Raw genomic sequence first — 8,203 nt, 5'->3', positions numbered from 1 at the left:
CTTTTCCTGGGGTCCGGCGCGGCCCTGCTGCGGCGGGGGGTGCTGGCGTCGGCTCTCCCCGCTGCGCTGCGCCAGCTTTCGCTTCGTCTCCAATGGCAGCTTGCACTCTGTTCCTGCTTGGAACAAATGCCCTCGTTTGGCTTTACTGTACAAAAGACCGTATTTACATAAACAGGGGAAAGGTTGGTCAGAAGGTGAAGATGAGGCGTCTTGAAGGGAAGCCGGTGGCTTAAATACCCCAAACTCGCCGCCTCGCCTGGCTACCAAGTCTGAGAGGACGAGGCAAAAGCAGGAGTGCGATTTTAACCCTTTTTTTTTTTTTTTTTTTCCCTCTTCCAACGGCGTTTTCAGCCACCGCTGCTACCCAGAGAGAGCAGGACCTGTGCCGAGCGGAGGAGGGGATCTCTGCAAAGTAAGCTGGGCTTTTTAAAGGCTTTCTCCTTCTTGTTTTGCTTTCCAAGAGCAGCGGAGGCGGTGACCCCGCGCTGGAGAGCACAGGGGCTCCCACCACCCCGCACTCTTCCCATGCTTTCTCTGAGCTGCAACCTTCGCTTGTTACGGGTCACCGACGGGGATGATGGCGATTTTCTGTGCTTAATTTCTTCCCTGGTTTAGTGACATAGCGAAAGGCAGCAAGCGCTCCCAGGTGGGCTCCCGTGCAGCCCTGCTCTCACGTCCGAGGTTTATCTGTTGCACAAAGAGTTTATTTATGAACAAGCCAGGCAGAGATCAAAGATCTTTCTACAAAATGTTAATTAAACGAATAGCGGTGTGCTGTTGAGGCTTGAAGAGGGAAATGAGGTTTAGCTTTGTTAAGGAAGCGTCTGGTGGAAATATTTACAGTATTCCTCGAATTTCAGTTACTCCTATTTTCCCTAGGGCAAGAGGGCAAACCTGGCTGTTGCTTCAGAGGTTCTGTAAACTGTTTTTCTTGGTTATGTGTAATGTGGGTGTTTGATGTGATCCAGCGTGACTGCGTCGGAGGGGGAGCGGATGTGACTGCGGCGATTCGGTTCCTGCTTCACAGCATAACATACAACGTACCACATGCCGCCGTGAGTCTTGCAGGAAACAGACATAAATCTGCCTGTCCTGGCACAGAGAAATGTGGCGGTGATGGGGGGGCATGGCTGGTGGGAGAGCAGGCGTTGGAAACATCTCATTTTAGAAACAATTGTGTGACAAAAGAGCTAGCGCCGATGAAAGGGTGAGACATAAGTTGGTTAGCAGAGGGAATTAGCAGAGATGTGTGTGTGACAGGGTTTAATCTCTTAATGAGAAAAATATATCCCGGCTGCCTGTGGTGGGGCGAGTTCAGGGATGAGCATGGCGTTGCGTGAGAGCTCGCCCTTGCACCCTGTGTCCTCCGCTTGCTGCCCTGAGATTTGCCTGAAGGATGCTCAGGAGCAGGGATGGGACCTGTGATCGACAGCCAGTGCAAAATGCCCACGGGGCAGGAGCGAGGACGTGGGGATGGGGTTGAATTTGTCTCAGATAAGGGCTGGTCGCCAAAGAGCACCCTGCCAGGTTGTTTCCTTCAGTTCCCAAGCCCAGTAATAGGCTCTGCTCCCTTGATTAGTTGGTGCCAGTGCGGAGCAGTAATGAGAGCCGGGCTCAAGCCATCAATTCTAGGTCAGTGGTTGTGTGCTGGGGATTTGGGATCGGGCAGGGGGAGGGGAACTGGAGCTGGATGCCTGCCTCCAAAAAGCAATGTGGAGCCTGTGTTAAGGCGGCCCTGCCTGCACCTATCGGGGGGAAGCTGTGCTCCCCTCCGTCTGCAAAGTACCCCAAGGGCCATGTTGCACCCCATTGCCCTGGACGTGGTCCGTGCCTGTTAGGAGGCTCATTGCCCATTTCAGATATGCTCTCCTGAGAGGGTAACATTGCAATAATTAGATCCATTAAGGAGCCAGAAGAAATAATTGAGTTTTAAAACTGAGACTTTGCTGTGTTCCTCAGCAGCATCCTTTGCCTCTTGCAGAGCCACTTTCCTCTCTCCCTGGCAGCAGAGACCTCATTTAGTGTCAATTTGTCATCGTTTCTGGTGCTTAACCTCTGATCATTCCCTAAAGGTGGGCAGGTGAGGCTACGAAGTGAAAAGCAACATGGACATGGACGTGCTGAACATGTTTGTCATCGCTGGCGGCACCCTGGCCATCCCCATCCTGGCCTTCGTGGCCTCCTTCCTCCTCTGGCCCTCAGCACTCATCCGCATCTACTACTGGTGAGTTCGTCAGCCCAGCTGCTCTCATTTTAGTGCAGGGGTGGAATTGCTGCTGGTCCCCAGCAGGTCCCTGCACCCTCGCACACCCACGGGTGCACAAAGAGGTGGTGGGCAGCAGGGCGGTGCGGACAGGGGTGGGTGCTCCTGCCCCTGATGGCAGTGGGAATGGGTGAGGTGGATTTTCTTAGGGCCATACTGGCTGTGTGTAGCTTTAAGCATCTCTAGGAGAAGAAAATGGCATTCTCTTATTGCTTTTTTGCTGCTGAGGCTTACATCTGTCGGGGCAGCCTCAGCTGGGCTACAGGACACCTCCAATCCTTTCTGGGTTGTTTCCCCCAAGGATGGGGCTGCGGCTGGGAAAAGCATCGTCGCTGCTGCCCATCCCACCCCTGGCAGGCTGGTGACCTCCCGCCTCGCCAACCTAGCTGGGTGTTCTCAGCTCTGTTGCGGCTCCCCGGCCTCACACGCTCTCTCCTGGCTGGCAGCCTGCTCAGCAGGCAGGGACTTTTGTCTCGCTAGTAGATACATACCGGGCTTCTCTCTTTCTCTCCCTCTCTTCTGGGCTGGAGCATCAGAAAAGATGGAGCAATGCTTTTCCTTACCCCCCTTGCAACTCCTCCTTTCCGATTAACATCAGGCAGGCACCACATCCGTAGTCCTCATCTGTCCCTGGAAATCCATGATAAGGCTTTCCTCTCTGGGTTTGTTGCAGAGGGAAGCTGGAATAACGCTCCCCCCTGCCACTGGCAGATGGTGGCTCCTGCAGTTTTGCTCACAGGGCGTTTCCAAATCAAAGTGACCTCATGTGAGAGGAGGACGTTAATCCACTCCGGCACTCAGGCGCAGCAGCCTGATGAAGCCTGTTTTTCTAACGGTGCATTTTTTAGCAACATTTTAATCACAGCATCTGGGGGCTGACAGAGGGGAGGGAGGATGAGATGAAAATCCCAGCGATTGGATCAGCATGGGAGAGAATTTATTCCCGTTGTGCATCGCGCAGGGACCTGCAAGGCCAAACATGGCTCTGCAAAGGAGAGCAGCTGGCGTGACAGCCTCCTGCCCTGGGGACGTCAGGGCTGGCACCGGCGGCAGGTCCAGTACCAGATTTGCCAGTCAAAATTTTTTTTTTCCTTTGGACATACGAGCGGCCAGTGGAAGCCAGGGAGGACACTGATGGGCTCAGGTTTGGAGGAGGATCAGCGGAGAAACGCTGCCATGCCAGAGCAGAGCAAGTGCAATCGGGGCAAAGCCTGCAGGGGGGTGCAGGCAGGTGGGGCAGGACTCGGCAGAGGAGGCGAAAGGGGCTGATGCCGAGGAGCTTCGAGGAGCCGGGTTGAGCGGGAGGTAGAGAAGAGCCTGCCTCCTTGTCCTTCAGGGTGGCAAATTAGGGGCTGAGTGAAAATGTACCATGGGTAGGACAGTCTGCGTTTGGCTGGGGGAGCGTGTGAGCAGAGATCAGCAGCGCTGTTTTGAAGGGTAAGTGCCCCCATCTGTCTCTCTCTTCCAGTGTTTCTGGTAGCATTGGCATCTTGCAGGAGTGGCCAGGATGCTCTGTGTTTCATGGGCACCTCGTTTCTTTGGGACAGTGGGCGAGAAGCACGGGTTTGCCCTTTACTCTTCCTTTCCTACTTGCTTCTTTCCGAGTTGGCTTTTTTGGGGTGAAAGCGTTGTGTTTCCCCATGGGAAGAGGCAGGAGAGGAGGCGGGCATCGTGCCATGCTGCCCTCCCCTTCCAGCCCCATGCGGCTCCAGCTTTGTGGCACCGCTCCTGGGAGGTCCCCAGGGGTGCTTCCCCCTTCTGTCACCACTCACTGCCCCTCTCCTCCTCCTCTTCCTCCTCGCTGCTGGCCTGCGTGTCCTCAGCCGGCGCAGCCAAGGGTCACACCGGCGGCCTCGCTCCCTCCCCGGCAGTTAATGCGGCTCTCTGCCGGGCATGACGTCCAGGGTGCCCCGCTGACCCCGGCTGCAGAGCCTGCCCACCCTGCCCGCCCTGCCGGCTCTGCCGCCGGGGGTTAATCAGTTTAGCTGCTGCCACTAAGCGCGTTAACACCTTGCAAGGGATCAGTTCAGCTTTGCACAGATTATTTTGCCTTCTGCTGAATTGATCCTTCAGGATCAGTTGCTAAAAATGTTATCATCTTCCCCATCGGTAGTTTACACCGGTGCCTTTGAGGCGAGGACTCTTAAGACACTTATTCAGGGGGAAATTCACCTCTCCTTGTAGGACCAGCACAGAGCCGAGATGCTGCTTAAGTCCCACTAACTCCCTCCAAAAAGGGATTATGCTAAAAGAGGATTTCACTATGCATAAGCTTTGAGTGGGCAGAGAGCTAGGACAGCCCAGCAGTGCTGGTGACCTTGCTCTTGTGTCTCAGATAAACTCTGATATCACGTATAAAAGTATTTGCTGGTATTTTGGCCATCAGGAGTAGCGTGGTAGTCTCAGCATAGGGGAAATGCAGTGAAAGCATGCCTGCTCCTCCATCTTGGACTGCATGTACACATCATGTGTCCAAAGTGTCACTGATAATCTCTGCCCAGGTCCCCTCTGGCCGACAGTTTCACTGCATCCTCTTTGAGCAGGCTGCAAGTGTGTGCTGGCTGGAGCTGTCTGTCTCCTTGCTTTCAGAGGAATAACCCAGGTTTCCTTGGGGTAAGCCTGCTATCTTCTGGGGTGTTTGACCCTGCGTAAGGATGGCTCCCTCCAGTCCTTCACGTGTGTGTAAACACATTTTTAAAGATCATCTAGTTGGCATATGGGAGCTGGGTTTCTGTGGCGCTCCTGGTGACACGGTTGTGTTGGCTGGGATCGATGTGCCTGTCCGTGGGGTGATGTTGTCCCATGGCTGCAGGGCTGCAAGGCTGTGCCCAAATAAACCTGTGGGAGATCCACCTTACCCACCCAGAACAACTGCCTCCCTTGGCCTGCCCATCTTGCACACTGCCTTGCCATGTGTTCTGCCTTCCTCTCTTGAGCCTCTCTCCTTGTACCAACATATAGGTGGTTTCAGCTTTACAGTTGTTATTTTGGCCCATTTCCATCGCCAAATCAGTTATTTGGTTATTTGTGGTCTTTTTTTGGTGTTTTTAATAAACAGAGTGTCTCCACAAGCCATCTGCAGCGCAGCCATGAGCAGCCAGCCGCCAGTATCACATGTGTAAGGGATCACATGTAAACACAGGGTCTGGTCCAGGGGTCAGATGCTCAGAATTAGTCCCAGTTAGGGCCGTGACAGCACTGGTGTGAGCCCTAGCAAACTATCAAGCCTGTGGCTGAGTTTGGCCCTGTCACCTGGCTTATATTGCCGCGGAGCCCTGGTCTTGCCTCACTCACTGGTGGTGTTTTCTCCTTTTTTCCAGGTACTGGCGCCGAGCCTTGGGCATGCAGGTTAGATACGCAAACTACGACGACTATCAGTTCTGTTATTCCTATAGAGGGAGACCGGGATACCGACCATCCATCCTGATGTTACATGGGTTCTCAGCCCACAAAGACATGTGGCTGTCTATAGTCAAGGTGGGACTCCATTTCTGCTATGTTGCAACCTAGTGGGAGTTGATGGTCCTGGGCTTGAGGGTGGTGTGGGGACCCAATGGTTGCACGCATGGGTTGTGATGATCACTGTAATGTGCTAGAAACACTCTCCTTAGCTCTGTGCTCATTGCTTGTTGGACCCCTTCCATCCCTATGACATGCAGAGCTGCAGAGGAAGAGCAGTATGTACCTGCCTCCTCCATGGGAAGCGAGTCTTGGCTGTGGTTTCTCATCATGTCATCCTTGGTACATGAGCTGACTTATTCTGGTGCACAAGCAACCACGGGCTACTAGGAGGAGAGCACCCCCCCCGCTCCCATCCATGGTCACCAGTTTCCATCCTTGGTCTTCGTAGCAGTTCCCCTGCACCGTAACCTCCCCTGGTTTGTTTCTGCAGTTCCTGCCGAAGAATCTGCACTTGGTGTGTGTTGACATGCCCGGGCATGAGGGCACGACCCGCTCGGCTTTGGATGATTACTCCATTAGTGGGCAAGCTAAGAGAATACACCAGGTAATGCTCCAGCATTGCATTGCCTCTGCAGAGGGATGCAGGGACATGAGGGATGCGGGGACGTAAGGGATGTGGGGACACGAGGGATGCTAATCCCCATGAGCCCTGCATTGTGTGGCCCCGCTCCCTCCCCTCCCAGGCAGCCAGAGCCACCATCTTCAAGCTTTTGAGTTGAATTTCTCTAATGACCCCACGCCGTTGCTTCCTCTCCCCTAACACACTCCTTCTGCTCCCCTGCCAGTTTGTGGAGTGCATCAAGCTGAACCGAAGGCCCTTTCATCTGGTGGGCACTTCCATGGGGGGAAACGTTGCCGGCGTCTATGCTGCTCAGTACCCAGAAGACATTTGCAGCCTGACCCTCATCTGTCCCGCAGGTGGGCAATGCAGGGGAGGTGAGATGGGGAGAGGGCAAGCAGGAGCTGGTGCAAAAGCCCATAGCAGTGCTGGGAGCAAAATGTGCTTTTAGTGCAAAGCATTTGGAAATAATTTTATATATACAGCCTGAAAATCTCTGTCAGGGCATGGGAAAAAATCACAGCCTTGTCCCAACTGCCCTTCTCCAGCGCTTTGGAGTTTGCCGTGCTGTGCCATGGTTAGAGCTGGCACTAGGCAAATGGGGCAAGTTCTGCTCTGGAAGAAAATGTTTCCCCTTGGGAGAATGGTGGCAGCCATTTTACAGGGCACATCTGTAGCCTCTCAGTTCTGAAGGGGGAACCCAGGCAGCAATGGGAAAAGCCTTCCCAGTCTGGATGCCTGAGAGCCCCAGTGTGCTGGAGGGCTTTGGGAGCCGGAGAGCTCCGTCCTCCCACGTTTGGGTGCTCCCATGTTTGGGTGCTCCAAGCGGGAAGAGCACTTGGGAGCCAGGCATGGGCCAGCGGGGTGTCCTGTGCCCAGGCAGCACCTCTCCCTCCCCACTGTCCCCTTGGCCAGGGGCTTGGTGGAGTGTGGGCATGATGTGCGGCAGGAGGCAGAGGGGTTTGGCAGGGCTCTGCTGGGGAGGGCTCTGCTGCATCCTGGTTGTTATAGCAGCTCCTTCCCCCTCCCACGCAAGGGGAACAGCTCCCAGATAAGAAATAAGCAATGAAGCAAAGCGAACGTTACCTAGCTACTGGGCTCTGGGGGCTGTGAGGTTCCCCCTCCTCTCTGGGAGAGGTGTCGGCTGACTCTTCGGGTGTTTCTGGATGTGAAACCTCCGTGTGGAGGCTGCGGAGAGGTTTGGGGTTAAGGCTGCCGGGGGATTTTTCCCTGCAGTGGTGCATGCAGATGGGGCTTCTGAAAGCTTCTGTCCGACCCTTTTCTGTGGCAGGCTGGGCACGGGCGTTAGTATTTGCACTTGCTGTCCACATAAAAATAAACACTGTAGTTTTCGCCAGAGTATTCATGCCTGTCTACGGGGAAAACACCTCGTGTTGTGTCAGCCGGTGGGGCCCAGTGGCATCAAGGCCTGGAGCAGGAGGAGGCTAGGGTATCTCTGAGTGCATATTAAGGTTGCTGTCTGTACAGATTTTATTCTCCCCCTCTATTTTAATTTTTTTTTTTTTAATGATTGAGCAAGCGGGAGGCCCGAGGCAGGGATGATGGAGGTCAATACAACAATGCTCTGTTGCTGGGGCTGTTGAGGTCTTGTTTGGCTTTTAGCTTGTGACGCCTTCTCGTTCAACCCAGGCCTGCCGAGTACCACCGACAGCAAGTTCATTAAGCAGCTCCGGGAGCTGCAAGAGTCCAACTGCATCAACAGGATCCCTTTAATTCCCTCGACTCCCGAGGAGATGGCGGATATGCTGAAGCTTTGCTCCTACGTTCGCTTCAAGGTGCCGCAGCAGGTGAGGACCCCGGGCTGGCTGCGGCGGCCATGAAAGGGGATCTTGGGGCAGGGGCAGAGGTTTGCTTCTCCCCAAGCCTGTGCAGCAGCCGACGAGGGGATGCGGGGGGGA

General features: G+C 54.6%; 1 protein-coding gene across 4 annotated transcripts in view; it reads left to right on the top strand.

The window, feature by feature from the left end:
• Nucleotides 1-8,203, top strand: part of ABHD6 (abhydrolase domain containing 6, acylglycerol lipase) — a 12,655-nt gene that overhangs the window by 285 nt on the left and 4,167 nt on the right. Inside the window, exons 1-7 of one of the 4 annotated variants that reach the window (XM_035894813.1) lie at nucleotides 19-412; nucleotides 969-1,055; nucleotides 2,073-2,224; nucleotides 5,584-5,740; nucleotides 6,156-6,269; nucleotides 6,511-6,643; nucleotides 7,935-8,092. In XM_035894813.1, coding sequence (XP_035750706.1) covers nucleotides 2,106-2,224; nucleotides 5,584-5,740; nucleotides 6,156-6,269; nucleotides 6,511-6,643; nucleotides 7,935-8,092 — 681 coding nt within the window. In that variant the 5' untranslated portion in view covers nucleotides 19-412; nucleotides 969-1,055; nucleotides 2,073-2,105. Of the gene's footprint in view, nucleotides 1-18; nucleotides 413-432; nucleotides 1,056-2,072; nucleotides 2,225-5,583; nucleotides 5,741-6,155; nucleotides 6,270-6,510; nucleotides 6,644-7,934; nucleotides 8,093-8,203 lie in introns of those variants that run through there. The other 3 variants (XM_035894812.1, XM_009639316.2, XM_035894814.1) reach the window with 3 other exon arrangements.

Source organism: Egretta garzetta, unplaced genomic scaffold (genome assembly GCF_000687185.1).
Source record: "Egretta garzetta isolate BGI_Z169 unplaced genomic scaffold, ASM68718v1 scaffold215, whole genome shotgun sequence".
Lineage (NCBI taxonomy): Eukaryota > Metazoa > Chordata > Aves > Pelecaniformes > Ardeidae > Egretta > Egretta garzetta.
This window is presented reverse-complemented; position numbering and strand designations above follow the sequence as displayed.